Below are 25,752 nucleotides of genomic sequence, written 5' to 3'. Positions count from 1 at the left end.
ATTTCTCGAGTGAAAGAGAAATCGAAATGCAAAGAATTTGTACATGGGTCAATGATCTTTATTTATCTTCGTGGCGACACGTTTTTAGAAAGGTTTACAAAATTTGCTATCGCGAAGCTACTTCCAGCCTCTCTATTTCCCATGGAAACGAGATTTCCCGACCGGCAGAGCCTACGGAGCATTGCACGAGAACCAAAATGAAACGCGAAGGATAAAGGATCGCTGGAAACACGAAGAGACGTTTAAGAGAGTAGCGAGATCGAGCGTTCTTAAAAACTCTGACACTCGAAAAAAAAACTCGTTCCGTCGTTTTTTCAAGTTGTAACTTATTTTATGAACTCCGGACAGTGTTCGAAGAATGAAACGTGAAACAAGGTTAGGACTCACCGCCTACACGTATATAAGTAATCACATTTGGAATAGCTAGCGTGTTGCACGAGTGGAGTTTATACGAAACTTTCGAGAGTATAGCAAACATAAACTCACGCTCAAAGTTTAAAAGCAGCGCACGGGGAACACTCAAAGAGAAACACCGCCATCGGTATTTTTTATCAGAAGCAATTTGAACCATTTGGATCATACGGGAAATTCCCTTCGGGTCAAATTCACGGCAATGTGTTAACAATTTCGTGGAACAAGAAGAGCCCAGAAATTAGCCCCGTTTCTAGAGAAAATAGAGATGAGAACTCGCGATCCAAGTACTTCAGGCACAGTCTTCCGGAGCACTCGTTCTAAAACGATCCACGCATCTCGTGCAAAGGAGACGAACAACCCTATGCAGAAGATAGATGAGGAGGAAACGGAATGGGGGATCACGTTCGTCGCTCCTCTTATTTGTTCTCCGCTGGAAAGCGAACAATGTTCGCTCGATCATATTTGTGCTCCGTTGAAACGAGATTTCGCGATCGGAAGAGGGTCACGGTTGCGTTAACCCAGTTCGTGAAATGTAGACGGAGGAGACTCGAAAATGTGGTTGCCAGCGAGGGTAGCTACTCTATACGTGCTGCAGCACGTTAACACATTTCGCAAATCATTGATATTATAATTTTCGTTTTGTCTTGTTATTCCCTCGTGGCTTACTGTCAGAGCCAGTTGATTCCTTGCATAAATGAAACCTCAATGACCGCAGCTGTCTCGCGGATTGTCTTCCGCTCGTTAGACGCGAACACGTTTTGAAAATCGCTTGTAGATTAATCAAAAGTCTATCGCTATCCATTGTATCGTTATAGCCGTTCATTTCTTTCCTTATCCTTTCACACACTGTTTCTTCGTTCAAGATGTTCTGTTCCCTGTTGCTGCAGTCAGTGTCGTGCGTTCTGTGTGGACCCTGTGAACGTTCGATGGTACTTCTGTTCACTGTGTTGCTTCAATTCGAATCTTAATCAATACGCGAGTACATCGATCCTTGAAAGTGAATTCCGTGGATTCTTCGTGGAGATAACCATTTTCTTCCATCTTTTGAAGAATAGATTCAAATCAAAAGGAGAAGTGCTATTCCTGATTTGACTATCGTTTAGACAACCAACGGGAGCAAAACTGCCGCAACACCAGACATGTTCTCGGCTGAAGAAAATCGTCGAGCCGATTTAATAATTTGCGACTGTTCGCGATTACACGTTACATGGATACATGTACATGCATACAGTTTCTGGTTATCAACATCCAGTGTTTTGACAGCGTCTCGCAAGCTCCTCTCCACCAGGCTAAAATCCTTCCAAGATAAGCGAAAAGGACGATGACCCATTGATTATGAATCCAAGTGAGAAGACACGATAAGACGGTCGATGATTGTAAAATGAATGCGTGTAATCGTTAATTGGCGAGGAGTGCGCATTAGCTGATCGATCGACAGATTTTCTTCCCACTTTCATCCCGCTTGGTGAAACTAAAGATACAGAATTCGCTCGTTAGACGCGCAATTAAAAGCAGTACTGCTCGCGTTGTTAATTAAACGAACGTTAGAGCGTAAACTCTTCTTTTTTTTCCTTCCATCGTTACTTTTTTTCTCTTTCTTTCCTTCTGCCGCGAATCCGAGAACAAACGGTACGCTTCCACGAGTCGTTTCACTTTTCAAACCACGAAACCGTTTTAAAACAGCTGCCCGATTCTTTGATATTTCCGTTGCGGTACGCTTTGAATTCGAGCTCGTCATATTTGCGATAGACACTAGGCGAAAGTTTGCCGGTCAATTTAAAAACTTCTTCAATTGTATCGTACTTATCCGCGCACGAGAGTTTACAGTGGGTTGTACCGAAAGTTCTTTTCGTTTCATTGCTAGACATTGCTAGTGTATAATATTTCATGCCTTGTATAATATCACTGAATTATATACGATCCATTTTCACATATCAGCCTCTTCCATCTCTTCGGAGATCTCTCGACGTTAAAAATTGCCGAGAAATAGCTATCTGTTGCTTCCATTAGAAAATTGTTTGCGCACTAAGAATTGCAACTAAGACTTTGATTTAACGAATGAGATGAAAATCCTGAACAATAACGATACAATATTTTTAGAGGAATCACAGCAGTTTTGGAAAAATGATATAGACGAGAGTGGATCGTATGTATTAGGTCATCCCATAAGTTCGTGTCGTTTTTCGAGCGGTTATATATGTTATTTTTTTTAAACACCTATGAATCGCTGTCTTAGGTATTTTCAGAACATTTGACGTCTCTTGAACTGTCAAACTTCGTGATTTTTCAACAAGATCCCGAATTTTATCTTCGTCTGTCTGAGGAGGACGGCCGGAGCGTTCCTCGTCTTCTAAACAGAAATTCCCAGCTCTAAAACGTTGGAACCACTTCCTATAGGTGCGAGATGAAAGCGCATTTTCTCCGTAAATAGCACATATATTTTTCGTGGCAATTGTTACACAACTTCCTTTCCGAAATTCATAAAACATGAGATGTCGAAAATGGATACGCATTTCACTCGTGATTTTTTACTGTTAGAAGTCACTGTGTTCACTATATTACGATCTTACACCCATGAAAATCTGCTCTAGCCTGTTCTCCGTCAGCTAAGCTCAAGTGCATTGGTCCCTTATCGCCGTATGTTCATAAATCGACACACGAAACGTATACACAAAAGTCGGCACGAACTTATGGGATGACCTAATATAATGACTTAATGAGCGATAAAATTAAATGAATTTTTGCGACAATCTAACAGGTTTGTGTAGGAGAAATTTGATACGAGACTTCGATTTCTATTGCAATTTATGTTCCTTTAACTGTGATTCCTGCTTCGTCGTACATAAGCATGAACGATGATATTCTCGGCACTCGCGCGAGAATTTCTATCCGTGTTGGCTTTCAATTGGATCAAGGCTTGTGAATCCTCCTTTCTGCAGCTTCCGTTCTCGATTAATAATTTAAGGTAGCTCGAGTCGATACTTGAGAGTTTTTCCCTTTCGTCGGGCGCGCATCAGTCTATTCTCGCGGAACGACTTGCCGAGGAATACGAAGAATAGGAGGAACCTGGTAAATGCAAAGTATCGAGCTCGCGAGTGCAAGAAACGACGAGGGGGATGACGAAAGACTTCGTCTTTGTGCATCGTCGAAAAAAAAGTTCTGCTATTTTCAGCAACCGTTTCCATTCCTGATCTCGTGATTCCTCGACAGGCAACTTTACCTTCGAATCGATCGGCCAAAGTTGTACGATTGGATTCCGTCTGTTCGGCATCAGAGATAATGGCGGAACTCGAGAGGGAAAAAGCGTCGAATCCGTGAAAGGATCGGTGCGCGATTTTTATTACATCAAAGGAAATCAGGCGATTTTTCGCATTGAAAATTTCATTGGAGTTTCGTCGCAAAACGATGAAATTATATCGAGATATCTCGAGGGCGAAATTTAAGCAGGATCTCTATCTATCACGAGGTTTAGAGTCTTAGACAGTCCCGAAATTCTCTGCCAAGAAACACAGGAGTGTTTAAAACTGTGCCGAAGTGTATCAGAGTTCGCCGTTTTAGAAACATGGAAATCGGCTTAAGTTTATTCAACCTAAGTTTACTCGTGGCCATTCGAGGAAAATTAATTTACGCTTCTTAAACTAATGAAGGAGGGACCTTCGTATTTCTGGTATTTTAGACTTCTTCCTACTTTCGCACTTTTTCCCCGTATCTCTGCCTTACTTTTCGAATAACGCGCTTTCTAATTGTATCTTACTCTCTTTTTTAAACATCGACCATAGATAAGAGAAAAATTATATCACGTTTCCCCACTTTTATCGTCCGGCAGGGATTAAAACACATTATGTACACAAATGAGGAAAAGTCGGACCAAGTTATTCCACGCCCTCTGTGACCATCTCCCTCGACTTCCTCCGTTTCGTCGAGCAAAAATCTCGGGAAATATCTGCGTGGAAGAAGAAACGCCTCGAGATATGGTAAAATTAGACCGTGGACGATGTACGAAATTACCGTCCGTTATCAAGAGGATCCACCTACGTCGCAGCCCGTCTTTAATTTTCTCTGCTAACCTTTCACCCACGAGATTCTAAATTATCGACTCGACTTTTCCGCTGATCTGTCCGAAATAATCTATTTCGGATGTATTTCGTGGAAGGAAGGTTCGCGATGTGGAAAAGATCGCTGTACATGCTCCGTCGACGGGAAACGAGATCGTTTGAAATTCATAGAAGGCTGGCGTGACTTTTACGTTTAGAACGTGGCGAACCTGTCATTGCTGGGAAACCTACGCTTTGATAAATTTCCACTCGTTGAAATGGCCAGAAAGATTCGCTTTATTCGCTTCAGATTTCGCGGTCGAATTTCAGTTTTACGATCTCGACATTCCAAACTGTAATTCCCTATTTTCAAGCGTATTTCGAAGAAAGGCCAAGCGTAACTCGTAATCACGGCTAGGTGTTTTACCTTCCAAACTGCTGTTCCGCGAACGCATTAACACCTTGTACCTCGGACGCGTTAATCCACGTTACACCGTGTATTATAATCTATTTGAATAACAACTGCGTTCGCGTTTCACGCGTTACGACGAACGACTTGGAATAATCTTCTTTGCTTTCGAGATTAAGCCATTAGCATCAGTCACGTCATTATCGACATTCAGAATGTTAACCGTGGCGAGTCTCGAGAAACGGATCATGGGACAATCTCCGTTTTTCAGAAGCCTCTAGGGCTTCCATTATCCGATTGAATATCGATTTAACCGTTCTGCATCCTCGATCCAGCCAGTTAGTCTGTCTCCTATTACTCCGGTCGACGAGTTACCTTGTTAACAATCTTCCAGATAGCTACGTTTCCTCTTCGAGGAAGATGAGTAGGAGATAAGCGCGTCTTTTCAAGTTGAGACAGGCGGGGGGAGGCGACGTTTTCCGATAGAGACGGTCGAAATTAGAATTCATGGTCTGTCAAAAAGTTGGGCCATTACGCGGCGAAGTGGAAACTATTAGACGGAAAATACGAGTCTGCCCGATTACGCCGCCACGTCTGTCAGCTAGCGGACCGGATTTCACTACGACGGAAACTCCGTGGGAGATTTATTCCTGCTGAAATTCCCGCGGCGCTAACTCCAAACTTTTCGCTGTTTCGCGAGAAGAGGATAGATGGTTCCGGTTTTCGATGCCGCACGGTTATCTTAGCTGATTATCTAAACAGTGTCTCCTGCTGCTCGGTCCAACGACCATTCTTCAATTTCCAAATCGAATTCTCACGCGGAGATATACAGAGTGTTCCAGATAACGTGATCAATCGACTAGGTGGTGATTCCACGTGCTGAAATAAGTCGAGAACGTGGAATAAAATTTTGTTGTGCCGTGCTTGGTTTCAGAGAGAATCAACTTTGAAAATCTATCGAGAATACTTGAATTTGGTTAATTATCGGCTTGATACGAGTAAATAATAGTCCGTAGGAGGTTATCCTACATGCGAAAATTAATTGAAAATTGATCTGTTTTCGCGTGACGTTTCACGTCGGAGAAAAAGGAAAGGAAAACTTTGTCATACGCGTGTATTGAGTCGATTCTTAATTAAATATGTTCGAATTTTATTTTCGTAAAAGCGAAGGCTTAAACAGAAAGATTTTCTTCCACATTTTTCACCTATTTTCGCTTCTAGAATAGCCTTCTACCGATTATTTGTCCATATCTAGCGGATAATTTAGTCAAATTCGAATGTACTTGACAAATCTTCGAACTGGATTTTCTCGAAAACGAAGCCTCGAATAAAAAAACGTTATTCCACGTTTTCGACTCATTTTTGCGCGTAGGATCACCTCCTGGTCGGTTGGCCATGGCACGCGGTACACCCTGTAACTGGTATTCGATGCGTTTGAAATCTGCGCTTCCTTAAAAGAGAAAAGATCACTGCTTCGATACGCTGTTTCTATATCGAAGGAATCCCCTCGACGTAGAGAAAAAATGGGAGCAACTTCGATTCCAGTAGTAAATATCGTCTTCGATAAAAAACAAAGCGATATTCGATTCTGCTCGACGACGTTTGTCTCCGTGAAAAGAAGAAAAAAGAGTCGCTCCACCCTGCTACGACTGAAATATCGGCAAACTCAATTTCAGGGCTCGTCAAACGTCCCTTACCTTCGGAGCGACTAAAAGAATCGTCTCTTCGGAAGGAACAGACTCTTTGTCGGGGGAGACAGCGCGACTCAAAAAGGTTTATCTTCGAACGAAGTAAACTCGTCGACGTCGTGAAACTTCTGTCATATCAGACGTAGTTGGAACCCTACTTCTCGCCCTACGAAGCGATTCACCTGCTGTAACGTCGAGAATTGGATCTTCCCCCGGTGGCATCGACACCGATAGCCAGGAAATGAAATCCTGGACGAACCTCGCAACGATTCGGCAGACATTTCAACGTAAATACAGTAAATACAGACGCGAAATAAACGATCGCGAGGCCAACGATACGTATCTGAGAATGATTCATCCGACGCGAGGAAGAACGGTCGTGACTTTTGCCGGGACAAATTCACTCGAGCCACCCTAATTCCGTCCGTGAAACGTACGAGAGAGGCCGGAAAGCCCTCTTTAATTAAAGCCCGCCCCGTCAGCTACTATGGAGTCGACCGTTTAATTCGCAGGATTTTTTAAATAAACCGCATCGCGCGTAGAACGCCGGGATTACGAGGATTACGGTCGCGTCTATTTCGTTCTGGCTGAATCTTCGCCAGGCTTTCGCGTCGAGGGTATATTTAAAAGAGACTGTCTTTGATTCCGAGTGTCGTACAACCCTCTGTTTTGCATCTAGAATGCAACGTATTTGCAAGTATGGCGAATTTAAAGCTCTTTTTGCCACGGAGATTCGTCGAATGATACGTTGAAATTCATTTAACGAGATGTAGAGTGTGTTTCTAACGAGAAGAGAATATTTCGTCTGTCCGATTTTTAAGACACAAAAAAAAAAAAAAAATAAATAAATAAAAGTTCCTTCGGAAAATTATCGTCTTTCTTATATTGAATTTTCACGCAAGAATCAGGCGCAAAACACGGAAGCAACGCGCTCTATAAACGTTTCTCGGATATTATTATTCGGATAAAGCGTAGATACTAACGTTTGCGGCCGCCGCACCATATTGGGTCAGGATGATACAAAGTTTCGAATCCGTACCACTGTTCCAGACGTCGCGCCGGAAACTCGTCGCAAGTACGACGCAGTTTATGCTTCGAACGGTTATCCAAGATGTTCCGACGATGAATTCCCACTATTTGCATTTGTACGAGCTCCCAGCCGCGGAAACGAGAATCTATCAGCGAACGAGGACCAAGTTTCACGTTCTATAGGAAGTGGATTACACGAATTTCCGCTGGTAACGCGATCGGATCGTTCCATTCGGGTTCTGTCCTCGTTCCGAACCTTATTCTCGACCGATTGCACTTTTCACCGGGCTGATCTCGGTCTACCGCCTTTCAGTCGCGAAGTGACTTGAGGAGAATTTGCGGGAAACTTGTTGGAGAAAGACGTATAGACTTCCAGTAGAGAAAATCCGCGAACGCAGCGGATAAGACAACGAGGACGATGATGCAGCAGTGGTTGAATCGGCAACAGACAGACGTCGAATCACGTGCGGCGTACCACTCGGCAGGAGCTGCTGGAAATGGATGGTGGTAACGAGTCGAGGTTCTTCCGAATAGGATCGCGTGATGCTTCGCTCATTGGTAAGTGGAACTCCTCTCCAACCAAGTTAGATGATGTTTGGAAAGCCTCGAACCGAAGAGGTGTCGTTCATAACGAGACCAATTGGAATTCCTCGTCCGAAAGGGAATTGGGTTTAAGAATAGGAAGCGTCTTGCTTAACGGGGAACAGGCGCGTGAATACCGAATTATCTCAGTAGAGAACTTTCGTAGTTGGAGCGTGAGTGTTCGGCAACTTAGGACGTGCAAGCGATTTCGAATCAAACACGACGATTGATCGTACCATATCGATTCTTCTCCAGCTCGAGAGATCTTTGTATGGGACAAGAACCTAGCATTGTCACTTTCGGGGTTCTATCTCACGAATCGTTTTAGCCTTCGACGATGGAAAAGACAGCTACGATGTTGCACGATCCTTGGCCAAGGATCTCGTCGCAAATCCTGCAGGCTTGCTTTCCACGGAAAGACCAAAACGGGGCCGTGGTAGATCGTGGCCGTAAATACGGCGTATGTATCATCCCAGCCCGAAAATGGGAGTGAGACGGCCGAGAAAAGCCATTTGCCTCGAATGGGGACCATTTTGTCCGCGAAATCTTTATTGAATCCGATATTCCTTCGTGCTGGCTCGTTCGATATCCTTTTACGAGACGTTCGATCCCCTTGGAAATTACAGGAATTCGCCTTCCTGCTGCGTTCGTCTCTCGCCAACACGAACGAAACGATAACGAAGCTCGTTCCTTCTTCGCTCGAGATCGTGCCGGATTCGAACGATATCCTCGGTACCAAAATGGCTGGAGAAGTTCTTCTTTATTTCCTCGGCCACGATTCGTTGCGTCCGGACCAAACTTTCACTCTCCAACGCAGTATGCCGCTGCCGCTCTGCACGTCGATAATCCCGGCGAATTGGATTAAACAAGTTTATCATCGGACATTTTACGGGGATTCTCTGCTTTATAGGGATCTTTTATAGGGATTCGCGAATAGCTTCTAACGAATGTACGGTACTCGGAGTGAATAGAGGATAGTAGTGGCTCCATCAGGGAGTTCCTATGTGTTAACATACGACACCCAAAACAAAGATGAAATATATCGAACTGGATGGAATAAAAGATAGAAAGAGACTTGTTAATAAACTCACTCAACGTGGCGTTGTTGGCACGTGACTGGTCGGTCTGCGATCTGAGCAATCGCAGCCGATTCAGCTTGCTTTGTTGTTGGTCCAGCCTGTGCCTCAATCTGGCGAGTTTGTCCTGCTGTGCTGGCTCCTGAAACAGTAAACACCGTTCGTTGAATACGGCGCTGAATGCAGCGGAATAACAGAGCGGATCCAAAGTGAATACTGACTAACGAATGGGACAGAGACGGACGCAGAGGTCGTAGAATATTTCATGCGGTTACCGAATAACAGAGAGAGCCCCGTTGTCTTCTCTATGGCATTACGCTTCGCTGCCAGCAGCTCTCTCGTTTACCTTGCCTTTTTTATTAATATCGCTCGCGAAACGACCAAATCCACCGAAACGAGCTGCCTCCGACGAGCTTAACCAGCGACGAATTCGGACCCTCCACCGATGAAACGATCACCCTCCTTCTACGTTACGATCGTCCAGAGAAAACGGACACCGAGTCTTCTACGGAAATCGCCTCTAAAATCCACGTGGAATTTAGCAGACGCGGTCGGACCAGAGTCCGGTAATCCACCAGAGAATCGTCCCACTAAAATTACCGTCAACCTTTTCGCGTAGAAAGTAAGATTCGCCTGGATGCTTGCTAGTACTAGAACGTTCTATGGCGCGTATTGTCAACCGTTAAAAAGTCCCCGAGCTTACGAGCAAAAGCAGCTCGCCCGTCAATGTTAAAGCGATACCGGATGGAGGGATCCGCGACCCACACTATCTTTGGTATCGAGCTCGTCTCGTCTCGTCCCAGGAATAGAGCCATCACGCCGAGGATTAAGGCTTTCAAGTCCTAGAAAATCCTGGCTGAGTCCTGTCGCCGTCTACCCGGTATTACTTCGAATCGTTCGTGAAGCTGGCGCGTTGCTAGTGACACGAGGCTCCATGTGTATCGTGGGATTTTTCGGCTCGATTTTATCGGGATGACTGATGAGCTCTTTGTATCAGAGGGTGGAAACGGGAGAAATGGGAGACAAGAAATCGTTGAAAGAGCTGCCAACTTCCGCCATGCTTTTTTGGTACTGTGCAGAGTTGAAAGGAACGCTGGCCCGATCAGTTGCTGGACCGCGGGCTTTCAACTGCTTATGGAAGATTTGACAAAAATGGACAGAATGCGCGTAGTATTCGAAAATACAGGATGTTTCATAACACGTGGGGCCCGCATCAGGAGTGAACAGAATATACGAAAATAATGAAAAGACTTCGTATGAACAGGTGTCCTATTTGGCCGTATTTCAAAGTTATAGCTACTTTTGCCTTACGAAAATCCGCGATAGCTTAGCCTCGTAGAACGTGCTCGAAATGGTTATCCTCGGTCTGTATTATTCGACATCCACCTGGAATTTTGGAGAGATTGCCAGATTCTTTGACGCGACGACTGAAAGCATACAAACCGAGGGTGGTCACTTCGAGCACTTTCTATGAAGATAAGCTGTCGCGGATTATGATAACACAGAAGTGGTCATAACTTGGAAAGAAGATCAGATAGGTCACACGTTCGTATGAATTCTTTACGTTACTTTTGTGTCTCCTGGCCATTGCTGAAGCGAATCCTCTTACGAAACGTCATGCATATAAATAGAACGTTCAAGGTACAGTAATTTAAATACGTAATATTAAATATTTGGTATCCAAGCGATGATTCAATTTTTAGTTGCGTTCATAAAAACGTAGATTTGTCTTGTAATACGTGTTTTTGGCAACAGCGTGTTATTGACTGAGATAGTCGCATCGTTAATCGTAATTGTATACTTCAATCAGCGGAGCGAGCGGAATCCCCTTGCTGCTGTGCCATCCTGCTAGTCTTCTCTCTAGCTTTGATATTTTTCAAGACTTTTGCACGCGATCTAACAAAGTGTCAGGGCTCGTTGTTGAGAGTAACGGTTGGAAGATTAGACCGACGCCAGCTAACGACACGAAGTGGATGCGGAGCGCAGTAGAGGCTCTTAATCTCGTTAATATCGTAGAAGAAGGAGCTCGTTACACGGCCGTCGAGTGCTAAGCACACGAGACAAGGAACCGTCGCCCTCGACGAAGAATTCAGCGTGCTACGCGCTTAACCAACTCGCGAGAGGCTGCAAGAGAGTCGAGAGGACGCGGCTTGATTAAAATCGCGCGCTAAGCGGATCGAGTTCAATCGGTGATTTGAACGCCTCCATCATCCCTATAGCGGCCTCTTCGATACCGCTATTTCGCGCCATTGTTCCATCGACCGACGTTGACAGACCTTGTTCTATTGTATTTAAAATTATCGCGTGTCCGTTGTAGTTGTAAACTATCGATAGTTGCCGACGAATAATAACGACAAAAGGAGGACGCAGTTTATTCTACACAGCGTGATTCGCAATTGTGTTGCGATGAAAACGAATCGAGGAATCATAGTATAGAAACCGAGTAACGTCTTCGTTACATGACGCGTCATTTCGCGACATAATCGCCGAGCTCTATCGATCTCTCGCGTTTCTTCGCTTTAAACGTCTGTAGTCGGATTCTTCGTACACAGGGTCAAGGTCATGGCTATCAATGCCAGACTAACGGTAGGTACATCTACTAACTTCCACTCCATCTTGTCTTCTTCGTTCTCGAGTCAACCGCGTCCGATTTCGATCCACGCGAAAGACTCTCGCACGATCGCGAATTCATCAACGACGAATCGCTGGCGTTCCCGGAGGAACACCTGGCCTTCGGATTTCTTTCACGCGAATTACCATCGAATCTCGCGAGAGGACAACCGGCTGTTTAGCTAGGCATTTTCGAGGAGACTGACAATGCTGGATGGATGTAATTGCCGGTTGCCCTTTGCTCGCTATCGCGCATTTCGAACGATAGAAACCTGCTAATTATTTACTCGACCAGAGCAGGTGTTCTTCGGTATTTTTCAGCCCCAGAAATTATTCCCTTCGAGCTACTTGAATCGCGACTCTCGTGACGCGTACGAACCGTTACGATACCCTGAATCAACTAGATGAAAGGGAAGGAAAAATACGGTGGCCATCGCAGAAGATGTACTGGCGTAATGCCTGACGACGTCAGCGAGGAATTCAGCAACGGTATGAAAATCCTTGTCATGGTGTGCGGAGGTGCCGTGACTTCCGATGACGCGTTCTGTCGCAGCAGGCATCTTCTGCACGCACAAATTGCACGCGCGTCGTTCTATGCGTCATTGGTGATGTAACAGATGATGTCAGCACGTCACTTACTCAGGATAAAGTATAGTATACGGAATGCACAATTTTTGATCCGAATACGTCTTTTCCGGGGTATTTTAGGTCGCTGAAGTCTAAAACGAACTTCCTTTCTCACGAAAATGAACGGTTCTGAAAATTCGCTCTTATAAATATTCGATCGACGAGAGTCTTAACCATTGAAACCCGAGTAAAACTGGAATATAAAAAATAACCCAAACCTAATCCATTACTCGCGATTCGAATGCGTAAAGAGCAAGCTATACGGTAATTCAAGAGTATCAAATTACATAAAAGGTATCCTCAAAATCCACGTATCAACGTCGCGTATCAACAGGTTGACCAAAATTTTTTACGACTTATTTCCATGAAAAAATGGCCCGTATTTTCGGCTTTGGCGACCTCTAAAACCTCTAGAAAGTAGCTATACTATATTAGAACCAATGCTCGTGGCAATACGGTGTCCAAAAATATTCAAAACGCAGCGTCCTGTGCCCGCAAGTCTGTCTATTCGCGTCGCGTTGAATTTCTATCGCTACGACGCACGCGTAGTCTGTCGTATCTTCATTATCGTCGCATTAGCTTCGATAAACATTAAGTTCAATCATAACGCGAGCACGTTGCACGTTTCTCATCCACGAAATCCACCTGAGCGTCGTAAAGCGCGCAGCATCGCAGCGAGATTCCACGCGAGAGCGGTTACAATAGCCGTGAGAGGTGGACGGCCGAGGACAAAACGCGTTTACCTCCTAATCGAGAATTACGAAGCTCCCTGGTGCTTGGCGCGGTGATTATGCTTTATTACGGTGCGCGTGATAGATCTTCCGGTGGCGAGTGGCGCATGAATCGCGCGGAATCGCGAGGAAACCGCTCGACGCTGGTGGGCAACGAGCTGCAGACGGCTCGATCGTCTTCGAGATGACGAGGCCGAACAGAATGGACAGTTATTTCGTCGATAATAGGCATAAATTGTTTGCCAGCCTATTATTACTTTGAATTATTCATGACGCGGATGCTTGGCTGGTCCACCGAAGAGTCCCTGGTCGTCGCGAGACCAGCGGGGACTAGCAGCAGCCGATGAAAGTCGCAGGATCATTCCAAGATTTTATATCACGGGAAACGAAGGTTCTTTACGATCCGTTTTATCGTCGTTCGCCAGCTGTAAACAGCTAAACATCGAATCCTGCCGAACGGGAAGAACAGTGACGTTGAACACGGTGTTCTTTTAGTTAGTTACTTTGGATCCGACTCGGCAGTACTTCCGCGACTACCTTTAAGGTAATTGGTTAACGTCGGACATAACCGAGAAAATTACCACTCTATTCTCTATATCTAAAGAACGTATTTATTTTGTCATTTTATAAATATTTCTAAGTAATAGGTTTTTCGAAAAGTTCGCAGCCAAATTCTAGCAAAACTCAAAGGTAATGTATTTCTATAGAATCGAGATCTTGTTTGGCCATGTTCGTTCGATATTTTTGTATCTTCCTAGGAGTTTTCGGTTTTGAAAACCTCATGAACTTTCGAAATCATCCTTTTTGTTTCTTTCTTTTTTTTTTTTTTTTGTCTGGAGGATGCTTTGTTTTCCGAACGAACCGTAGTCGAGACGCTAAGGACGAATCCATCGTAATTTTAGTCGATAAAATTTCACGAATCTTCCAGACTATCGTCTCCCATCTGTTTTGTCTTTTACGAATTTTATATTTGAATTCAATCGCGCGTAGAAAAATATCGAAGATAGGAGGATACAGAGACGAAAACGAAAAGACGGCGGTGTGTTTGAGCTGTGAGGTTGAGTCGCAACCGGAAGCCGGGCTCATCGACGAGCGGAAGGTGAACGCATCGGGAGCCGGCCAAGACCGAGGGAATATTACTGGAGCTTTGTCGAGCAATTTCCAGAACGATTTCCGTATTTAGGTTGGAAGAAGTGGTTCTCTCTCACCTGTGCGCCTCGAAGCACGGCTAGACGGGCCTCTCTCTGCTCCAGGAGGCGCCTTTGCTGGGCAATTTCCCGCTGTTGCCTGGCTGCCATGCTTTCAAGCTCGCTGAGCACCAGCACAGCACCACCCCCGCCCACTGGTAACTGAAACAGGATTAAGAGTACATGAGGAAAAGCGGTTACAAATATCTGCAGCAGAGAAGGTGAAACTAGTCCTGCATTTTCTTCTCTATACTGGGATTTTCTTCGGACAATTGTGGAAAACATCGAATTAACTTAAAATTTAGTTGTTCGTTTGTAAATGTTCCTCCGCAATGGTATCTCGTAATCAGAAAGTCAAGGGCCGATTTAGAAACCAGTGACTGAGATAGAAATCCATTGATTACGAGGCACTTTATTCTTTAGCCACAGCTTGCAAGATTTCTCGCCTCTATAAATACAAATGACGCTGATACCAGATTCGCCAAATTTAACGTACCGCCTTTGGTTCGAAATTCATCTCGATTAAAGGCAACGATACTCGAGGTTGCACAATAAAATCTCGTTGGATGTCACGGCAGGCCGAACGGTCTAAATGTCAGGCTGCCATTTCGCAACGGCGAGTCAGAGTGCAACGAAGAGGAGGTAGAAAGAGAGGAAGAAGAACCCGCGGAGGAAGACGAGGACGAAGAGAAAGACGAACGAGAGGAGGAGAAACCGGGAGGATTACGCGATTTCGCGGGTAGCAGAAACAAATGGAAAAACGGAAGGGGGCCGGTGTCCGAGGAGAGGCGTAACGTGGCGGAGAAAAGAAAAAGCGAGACGAAGAGTGGTAGGTCCGGACTGGAGGAGCGTTCGCGGTTCTTTTTGCTTGACCTCGTGTACCATCTGGAAAGGACCGGCCGCCGATACCAAGTAGAATCCCAAGGTCGACCTGGCCCTTCGAATTCCACAGCGACAAGGACTCCCGGTAACCTTCGTACGTCAACGAAAAGGAGCTGAACGTGTCTGTCGCTGATTCTCGCGTATCGCGTTCGCTGCATTTCCCAGTGACGGATCTCGCGAGCTCTTCGACTCGCGATTTCTGTTTGCCCGTAAATCCGTACAATTATGACCGAATAAGCAAGAAAATGATTCAACGTGGAGATCTCTTCTTTTTTTTTAAATATCGCGCAAGATAATTCGAACAACGAAAATCACCCGGATAACTAAAATTCCATTTACCATCTGTACGAAGTCTCCGTCGCAGTTACGCCTTCGTTCCGTTTCGTTCGTTCAAGTAGCGAAGCCACAATGTCGCAATTAAACTTCTCCCAATTCTACAGAATCAGACTGCACGCGCACCGTTCCATTCGAATTTCAATTTCTCTCGATGCGTTCTCCTTAACGGACGATTCGCCGGTCAGTCGAATAAAAGTTCGTCGATGGATCGAGCGAATTGAAGCGAAAGTGGAGCGCGACGTCGGACTAACCCAGATTATATCCAACAGCGCGAGTTCCTTTTAACGCTGTTTAGTCGAAATCAATATCTTCTCTAATTCTCTGTTCATCATCTGCCAGCGTATTAATATCTATTACGTAGGTTGCTACGAGCATTAATTCCCGAAACGACCGATTTCGAACCTCCCGCACAGGCGCAGCTGTACGATTTATAATCCTTATTAAAGTCCTCTTGTATCGTGCTCCTTTATCGCATCATTGAACATCATCCGATTTCTCTACAGAGAATGTTGATCCAAGCGAAACGTTCGTGTTCATCTAACGCTGAAATATAATATCGATAAGCTTCATTCCCGATGGTCAAATTCATCGAGAATCGTTGTTAAATAAGGGAAGGCTGGAGGTTACGTGGGCTTTTGTTTCGCCACACGTTCATCGTGACATCATTAACGCCAGAGAAGCCGGTTATTAGCAGTGGAATTGATCGACGTCGTCGTACGATCGAGGCGTTACTCGTCGTTCCACCTCGTGTTCCTCCCCTTTATTAGCTTAGTCCTTGGTGAAAATGGCGGATCGAGGCTTCTCCTTTCCTCTCTAGTTCAAGTTAGGAGTAATCTTTAATGCAAAGGATCACCGGCGAACGGAAAATCGAGGAAACTTCTCCGCTCGTTAACCGACAATTCAATTTTCTCGATGCCGCTGTCCCGACGATACCCTCCGTTAATCCGAATTCGATTACTTTGCACTTTGATAACCACGAAAGTTATCCGCCGCCCGTTCTTAGTCCTGCTTACTCTCCTTCAAACTCTATCACGATCGACTTGATCGTCGAATCTCCGAGATCCTGCCTCCGTATTGATATAAAACGAACGTTTGTCTTGCCTCTTTTTGAAAAACATCTAATTCACAGCGGTCTACTTATTCGCTGGAACCGCTATCGAGGAAGAAAAAAGATCGGAATGGAGGCTGCAGTGGGCAATAAATCGCGCGATAAGGTAGCAGGAGGGTGAATAAATATCAAACACCCCCGGTGCAGCTGCGAGCGAGGGATTTTCGCTTCGAAAGCCACAAATTTTTCCCGCGTTTCAACGGCACCGTCGGCTCGTAAATAGACAGAACCGCGGTCACTGATCCAGGGAAAAGAATTCCCTGCGAAGGAGCTGGCATGCCTCCGAGCGTGCCGCGTTTTTCGCGCGTGAAGCTCGAACAAGTGCGATTCGAAGGGACACGCGATGCGACTGCCCTGTTATTATCCTGTACGCTCGGAAAGGAACACCTCCGAGCTATCTCGTCGGCCGCATTGTGTTTCAAGTGTACAGAAATTTCGCTGAATTTGCTCATTTCGGCATCCTTTGCAGGCGATTTAACGACGCTGGCTCGCTGCGAGTGATTTTCTCCATGGACGAAAGAATATTTTATTATCTTCAGGCCGGCGAATACCTTTGTTAGACGAGGTTCGACTGAGTTTCGAAGACGTGACCGGATGTTCTATAACTCTGCGAGTCATGTAGTTATTTAGAAGTAAAAGCGAGTCCTCGACTATTAATGGCTCGATCGCACGGCTCATCAGCCCCATTTTCCTTTCAGTTACGAACAACTTAATTTTCATTATCGCCATGAACGGGTAATTCGCGCTTTCTATTTTGCAAATGAAAACGAATCGATTCGATCACGGACATACGCGATTTTCAAAAGCAAATTGTATCTTCACGCCTACCATCTGCGTTGCGCAAAATCAACGCGGTTGATAACCAAACAGCCGTGCGAACGGATCTTTCGAGACGAACGTTTTCCATCCGCCCGACTCTCGTTATCTTCGTTAACGCCGCTTTCCAACGGCGGATTTATCTTCGAAGGAGATTTTTTCTTTCGTCTCGTCTCGTTCCACGTTCGACGATTTTCCTTCGAAACGACCTTCTATCTGCCACGCTATCGAATCGTTCTAGGCGAAGAGATTTCGCTCTCGCTATCGTTCTACACGCCTCCGAACATGAAAATTCTATCTCTGTACAAACCGTGTGGATCCGCGTCGAAAATTTTCAAACTCGTTGCGCTTCGTGGCACATAGTTTCCCATTTTTCTCTTTCTTCTTGATGTTTCGGTTAAAAAAATCGTATTTTTATACACCAGCGGGGCCTCGTTAATCTTTTTACAGCGCTCGATTATTCTGGCCCAGCGGCGTTTCAAGGCTCGTTGTTCCAGCCTGTTCGCGAGATTCCACTTTGAGCAGATTGCGTCTTCTGCGATAGGACATTGAACAGGCAGCCTCGAAGCAAGGAAGGAAGACACTTACGTATAATTTTCGGAGACTTGCAGCACTCTAGGCGGTAGAAGCTCCGACCAATCCTTTCTCGATTCGAAACGAGACAGCGTCGTAGAGACACGTCCCACGGAATTCTCGATATCATTCGCCGTTTCTATCTGGCGTGTTCCTCAAAGGCAGCTTTATGAACGACAAACAGGAAGTCGCGATCTTTGGATATTCCGTTTGCAAATAATATTCGGCCGAATTGCCTCTTTGCGAGAATGGATTCGCTCGATTCTCGCGTACGACGATTTCAAATGTTTCAACGGCGCTCGATATTACATTCCACGAAGGCACGTTGAACTGACAACGCTGTCATCTTGCAGCTAAAAATCAGCCCAATAAGAGCAATCACTGTAACTGCGTTCTGTCCGTAGATCGTCTTCTAAATTGTAGCAACGTCTTCTAATAAAAAAAAATTAAATTTGCCCTTCCAAACGAAATTCAGACGCGTCTGAATCGTAAGAAGCATCGCGAGGATTTTCTTTGTTTTATCAAAAATAGTAATTTGTATCGCCAGTTACGATATTGCAAGCTAAGGGCTTGGCTCTAACATACACTGTATCGCGTTAATTCGAGTTGAAGTTCATTTCACTGTACTACGCTGTAATTGAACGATGTATGCTGAGAATGTATGGATACTGTTATTTACGTTTGTAAATCTGCTTGCCGTATTCTCCTACTTCGTTTTTCGTACATTCTCGTTATGTGTCTTATTAATCGTTAATGGCCGCAAAGATTAGGTAGGTGCGCTCGTAAATAAGATAAATAGTGATAATACGTTCCACGGAGACAACGTTCTGCCTGTCTCTACCTTGTTGCTTCTCTAATCGTTTATTTATACGTTCGGTCGGCGAAATGTACTTGACTAGAATTAAATACGAAGATGAATAACCTGAGAGTATAAGACTAACGTAAACATAATCTGTATATGTGAGAGAAATACGAATTACGAGATAAATAATACACGGAATGGGCTAACATTAGGAAATATGGCTCTAAGAAGATTCATCAACCGTGTTAAACGAAAGAGATCGCGTTTTGAACGCGTAGGGCGCCGAATTGTCGCTTTCTATCTGACACGATCACTGATAACAGAGCATGAGATAAGCGGATGCAAATATAGCGTCATATTCTCGTTATCCAAATTCTGGCGAACGGTCTGATTGTTTCTCGACTCAGGGAATCGGGGAATAAAGAGAATCAGCGACCAAAGGAGTGGTTTCAGCCCGGCGTGGGCATCCATCAAGGGTTTCCAGTAAAAACATGGCCAGCAACGAAACCGGTCGAGCATTACCAGAGCTAAGCCTCTTCAAATGAGCGGCATATTGACCTTTCTCATTTCGGCCGGAGGTCGGGGTTAAACGCGAGTCCGGCAATCACGGTCTAACGGGTGGCTCGGAAATTCTCCCGTCGCGAATCGTTTGCCGGGAAAATCCTTCGAACCGAACGAATTGCCCTATTTCCAGACGAAGCTCCGGCTTCCAAGGAGTAAATTCGCCTTGTGTACGAGAAACGGCGGCAGCTGCCTCTGCCACCGTCGAATAAAGTCGAGAACGAAGAAGAATATCTGGCGCGTTGTTTGCTCCGGAACGTTCCTTAAAGTGAAATTTTCGCAACGACTATAGACTCGTTTGGGCAGCCGTTTAAACATCGAATTTTTAGTGCAAACCGCGTCATTTTCCTTTGGAGAGCAAACGAACGAGCCGCGAGAAATGGAACAGTGGCATTTAAAAAGAGACGAGCAGGGGGAGGGAAGAGGTACTGGAGAGAAAATCGAGCCAACGGACAATTCCCGACGATTATCGCGCAACACGACACTGCCAACGACTATACTGTAACTTTTTCGAAAGCATTTGTCCGTAACGGTCAGCGAACGAGCGTGCGATTGAATCGCGTGGAACGCGGACACGATGGAACGACGCGCGACTCTATCAACAGCTTCTCGTTGAGAACTTCAGCGGCATGTTTCTCGAGAACCCGGACGATTTTGTAGGATTTCGACTATTGGCATTCGTACGATCGAAAGGAATTATCTTTGCCGTTATGTTCGAACGTTTCGTTCTCTTTCTCTTTTTTTTTTTCACGCTCGATAGCGACGCGACGACGAGTAGCACCCCGTCGAAACGGATTACGAAAGTCAAAACGTTCGCGGAAACGGACCACGCATGTCGTTACGATCGCCAGGTGTACATATGGCGATTGTTGCGTGGGAATCATCAAAGCGCAATCACCAACGACAATAATTACCAATATAGGAAGATCAGTATCCAATTCAGTGGCGTCTCCTTACCCCACACAGCGTTTATTTATCGTCGTACTGATTCACGTACGTAGATCTCGAGATAGGAAATTTGTAATAATTTTGGTAAACACGGCTAAATAAACATCGGTGATAAGCGGTCAGATACTCTGGTACGAAGCGGCACACGGTACTGGGATGAGGGGGGGATGGTAATTAAGGAAATTCACCGACGAAGAGACATTTTGCCGGTGAGAAGGCATAAATAACAAGGGAATTTCATCGAAATAATCCCAGCTGCCTCCGCCTTACAAAGTTATCTCGCGGCAGTTTAAGTGGCCGTAACTATTATTTATTCGATCAACCAACCGATCCAGTCCCTGTGAACTATGACGCGTTCCCTCTTCTTGGCCCGCCTTCTCCGAGCGCGGCCACGTTTTATCGCGAGGAAGTAATGAACGTCCTCCGTCCGAGATAAATGGCTGATTTATTTATTGGATGGAGGACGGCGAGCACGTAAAATGGGAAAAAATTCCGCGGGACAGTGGCGACAGAGATAACGATCCCGATGGAGGATCGTGCAGGTTTAACGAGATCTATCTCGCCATGAAATTACCTTCCGTTACTTTTTTCCTTCTCTTCGCGGCCTTGTATTCGTAAAAGTCAAGAATACACTGTCCAGGTTGCACAGCGATAAAATAACAATAAAACCGATAATTGAAGTTTCTCGTGGCTGTGATGTCTTTCTAAGATAACGGCGGAACGGGAAGAAACTCGCACGTAACAAATAGAGAATCGCAGAGGATGAAAGTAGGTAGGGAGAGAGAAGTGTAGTCGGTAATAGCTCGTGGTCGATGGCAGCAAGGGGTTGGAATACGAAGCGAGAGCTTACCTCGTTCTCGAGCTTACGGGTGTTGTCGCATTCCGGCTGCTTGCCGTCTGCCGGTTTCTCCTTCACGGACAGCAGCTTCGGTTTTCTCTTGGATCGGCCGTGCCGGAGCTTCACCGTCACGGCTTTCGACTTGAAGTTCTCCGCCGGATAAACGCACGCCAGCATCGTGCCTTGGCACGGTTTCGCGATTATTTTCGTTCGATTGTCCTCCCGACGCGTGGCTATCCTCGAAACTCGCTACCACCTTTTCCTCTTTGCTCAACGTTCGCGAACTTGCTTCTTTCCTTCTTTCGGTGGCGCGCGATTTTCTTCCGATTTGCAATTAAAGGTCGTGCGTCGCGGTCCCATCGGCTCCTCGGAGAACTCGTTAATTCCGCGATTAATTAAAAAGCACGTTTTTTTCAACCGCCGTTAATTCGTCGTTCGCTCGCGTTACACTTTCACAGGTTTCCCTTTTTCTTCGTCGGGGCTTGTTGCTCGCTGGAATCGTTCCTCCTCGAATCTACCGCCTCTAGAATAACATCGTACCAACGAGCGTTAACCGGTTACGAGAGGGTAACTTTGACGCGGAGAGACTGTCTCTGGAAAGGGTTGCGCGGGACGAAGTACCAGCGGGTCATCGAATACAGCCGACTGTCAAAGATAATTAACGATTGCATGGCGTAACGAGGATCCAGAGTTGAACGCTTCTAGAATTCGGTGCTCACGCGTTAGATTTCATTACGGTTGCCAATTAAAACGCGAGCTAACTGTCAGAGCGTCCGTTTTCTCTTGAACTCATCACTGGGTCTCATTGTAATCGCTTACCGTTATTTCCTGTTTCCTCTCCCACCGTAACGTAAAAATAATTCGCTGGAGAAAACCTATCCGCCGATCGTGAATATGCCAGCACAAGAGTACGATGAACTTCGTTAATTTTATAGAACCGTATACGGAGGATAATTGCGAAAGGTATCGCTGTTTGTCAGTCGGATGGAGCGATTATTGGCGAATGGGTTTGCAGGCTCCAACGAGGCCGAAAAGCTTTTTAAATGCGCGTCAGATGGGAATAAAGAAAAGAAAAGAAATGGAACGAAATGCTTATTTACATCTTGAAGTCGAGCTGCGCAAATCTGGAGCTGCATTTCGTACGTAAATCGAGTTTCGGTTTGCAAGGAGAGATATCCGTAATGCAACTCTTGTTAATTATAACCGGGCTTCTGCCGCCCGCAAAGGGAAAAGGGCAATGGGCATCGATTCGACGCGTAGCTTCGTCAATTGTATACAGTTCGCCAACTCTGTATGCGCCTCTCTGTGCATCTCTCTATGGTTGCCAAGAGTCTCTACGTTCGATTCTGAAAGCGTACGTACGAGAAGGACGGGGTGGGACGCGCAGCGAGCTTCGAATTTCACATAAAGCTGGATAACGTGTCGAGGATTCCTTTATTCCTGTAATCTCCCTGAACCGTGAAGTCAACGACGTTAGCCAAAGTTAACAAGGACCAACGAAAATCGCGCGCATTTGCATTTATTTCGCGTTCCTTCGCGAGCACATCTTTTTTCCTAATTAATTCGTCGACTTTCGCGTTATAAGTACACAATAAATTAAGAGGTTTGTGGGTCACTGGATTAATAGAGCATCGCGGTTCTCTTTAATTCCCTTGCCAGTCATTAAAATTGAACAAGCGTCTTATTTATTCCGACTTTATTTCATGTATGAATTACCGACCAACTTTCCCCTCGATAGAAGAATCTTTCGTCGAGGCCAACTTTTCACACGATCCACGGTATGACTAATATGTAAAGCAATCGCAAAGCAGAATGAGAAATTGCCGGGAATTGCGAAGAATTGCAGACGGCAACGGGGTTGAAAATGCTAGAGCGACCACTTTCCAGTGTCTTTCGCGTTGAGTAAAAGCGTCGGAAGACGGGAGGAAACGGGGAGGTTGTATTCACCAGGCTTTACTTCCTCTTTCTCCCGTTTCTTCTCAGAGAATGCTCGATCGTAAATTTTTCATTAGGTCAGTCTATCCCTGCTCCGGTAACACTCTGCTTCTCCCTTTATTCTATTACAAGCGTTCAAACAGGTCGACGTTGCTGAAAACTGGCCTCGTGGCGAAAATTCTGTTCCTTCGGATGAAAAGGGTGTTCTGCGAACGGCGTCCCTTTGATTTTTCCCGCCTGTTCCGCGGATCCGATTAGTGGCGTGGATTAAAGTTACGAGCGAAAGGGACAGCGTGCTTTGATTAAAAGACATAGGAAGAGAAACGGTTTCAGGGATGGTATCGAAAATGGGAAATAAACCTGAAATCGTTCTCCGCGCACTCGTTCAATTCCGCGCTCGTTAATCAAACCTCGATCAATCGGATATTTTTCAACCGCCGAATCCCACATTCCAGTCTCGTTCTCGCATAGTCAAATTTGCAAAACGTAGCGAGCACAGGGAGGAGCGAGGAATCTACGCTTCCGAGAGGACGGATTCTCCGGCCGAGTGGAAATTTAGCGGCGCGTAACTCGAGTTTAGCCGTATCCGAAATCGATCGAGGGAAGCGGTGGCGGCTGTTCGTGCATTCGAGAAACAATGGGAATGAGGAGGAGTCGGAAACGATTAAGCAACACCGTCTCGGTATCCCGTTGATCTATAATCGTTCCTTTAAAAATAAACGAAAGAACGACGAAGAAGCGTATCGTCCTCGAACCTTACGACCTAAAAACGCACCAAACACTGTTCGAACGTTTGCCACGGGCCACACTCACGACGTATTCGAAGGCCTGTTGCATGGCGAGAAACGCGCGCAGCGAGAAGAAGCGAATCTACCATATGACAGAGCGAACGCTCCCCTAACGGGGTTTGTCTTATTTAATTTGCGGCTGACTCGAGGGGAAAAATCGGGGCGTGATTACAGAGGCCCCTCTGCTCGAGACGCGTGTCACCGCGGGAATGAAAGTATTTCCACGGATCGACGCCTGCGGCCTCCGACTAAGCTCGTTCGAGCTCTCGTCGATAAATGAATTTTCTCGTTAACAGGGGTGTGTCCCGAGATTCCTTCAAACTTCATGTTCCGAGTGGCAGAGAGGTTTGCTTTGTAGGCAAGAGAACGTGGAATTGGCAGTCGGTTTGTTATAACACGGAAACCTAAGTTGTCTTTGGATGGAGTTTCGAGGGGACGTTTTTACTGGCGCACCGAGTATATACGTTACTTACATGGTTCAGCCCCACCCTACCAAGCTGTTACGCTAAATTAATCATGCAGAGCTTGATTTTGCCGGGTTATATTATGCTTGGCTCGAATGTCGATTAACGAGTATCGTACGCGTATAAACACGCGGCAAATTCTCTGTGCCGGTAATTCATAGTCTGCGCCTAATTTTCTTTTCCGTTCTATTCTTTGACGTGCGCTCCCATTTTCTGCCGATATCGCTTCGAGGAAAGCAGGAAGCACGCGAGAAAAATCAGCCCGCGAGAAACTAAGAAACAGAAGTGGTTTATTTCGATCTTCGATTACCTCGGAGGCCTTCGTGACCTAGTAGATTGTTTCTCAAGTATCGTACCGAGATTCTTGGAAATTAACTCCGATGAGAGAGAAAGAGAGGCTTTCGTTTCCAATTCCTCGACTCTCGGTGACTCGGTGCTGTTAATTTGCGCCAGATCTTTGTCCAACTTTGCCATCGCGTTTCTTCGAACCTATTTAAAACGTTCGAGGGATTCTTTTCCAGACAAGAATGCTTCTTTTTCATAAACGAGAGAGAAGAAGAAGCGGAGCGTTAATACACGAAGGGCTTTCCACGGAATCGATGATACGCCCTAGAATCGTTAATCGTTTTCTTATCGCGAAACTAGACGAGAGAAGCTACTCTTTCGGTCCGATATTCGCGGCTATCGCTGCTGAATCTCAAGCGGCCGAGCCGATTGGAGAGAAGGTCGATTCGATAGTTCGATAAACCAACGTCCCACGGTTTCATCCACTTTCGTCTGAACGTCACGGAGAAGATGGCGTCGCGCCATGTTCCGGAAGATAACTCGCGTACACTTTCCTCGCAGCCTCGAGATCCGACCCCTATCTTTCGAGAAATTACTACCTCTCGCCTCGACCCTGTGCATCAGAGACATCTAAACGCGTTTCTCATTCAGATTGGAACGTTCAAATTGATCGAAATCGATATGGACACGATATATCATCATCATTTCCGAATTTCTGACGATTTATGAAAAACACGCGATGCGAATTATAAATTCGTAACTTTCGGAAATAAAATTCTTCTACTTTCCTATCGCGAGACATAGAGACCGCGAGGGATAATTTTTATTTCGAACACGATTCACCAAATTTTCCCACTTGCACGAAACATAAACTACTGTCTCGATCGTCAGGGCGGTCGATCTTGCTCGCTCAGCCTTATGCAACGTTATCGTCTTGCCACGACACGTTCCCGAGCCTGTCGCGGTCTAAATAGCTCGACATACGATGGAGCTTAAGCCCCGTACACATAGTCGAGCATGACACGAAAT

General features: G+C 45.6%; 1 protein-coding gene across 6 annotated transcripts in view; it reads right to left on the bottom strand.

Annotated features, from left to right (window-relative positions):
• Nucleotides 1–25,752, bottom strand: part of LOC117232218 (putative uncharacterized protein DDB_G0271606) — a 108,243-nt gene that overhangs the window by 14,287 nt on the left and 68,204 nt on the right. For 3 of the 6 annotated variants that reach the window (XM_033491449.1, XM_033491448.1, XM_033491451.1), the window contains exons 2-4: nt 21,264–21,774; nt 14,409–14,549; nt 9,248–9,374 (exon numbers count right to left, since the gene is read on the bottom strand). In XM_033491449.1, the coding sequence (XP_033347340.1) occupies nt 9,248–9,374; nt 14,409–14,549; nt 21,264–21,428 (433 nt within the window). In that variant the 5' untranslated portion in view covers nt 21,429–21,774. The remainder of the gene's footprint in view (nt 1–9,247; nt 9,375–14,408; nt 14,550–21,263; nt 21,775–25,752) is intronic. The other 3 variants (XM_033491453.1, XM_033491447.1, XM_033491452.1) reach the window with 1 other exon arrangement.

Source organism: Bombus vosnesenskii, unplaced genomic scaffold (genome assembly GCF_011952255.1).
Source record: "Bombus vosnesenskii isolate JDL3184/JDL3185 unplaced genomic scaffold, Bvos_JDL3184-5_v1.1 scf7180000013285, whole genome shotgun sequence".
Taxonomy (NCBI): domain Eukaryota; kingdom Metazoa; phylum Arthropoda; class Insecta; order Hymenoptera; family Apidae; genus Bombus; species Bombus vosnesenskii.
Note: the sequence above shows the minus strand (reverse complement) of the source record. Positions and strands in the feature narration are given on the sequence as shown.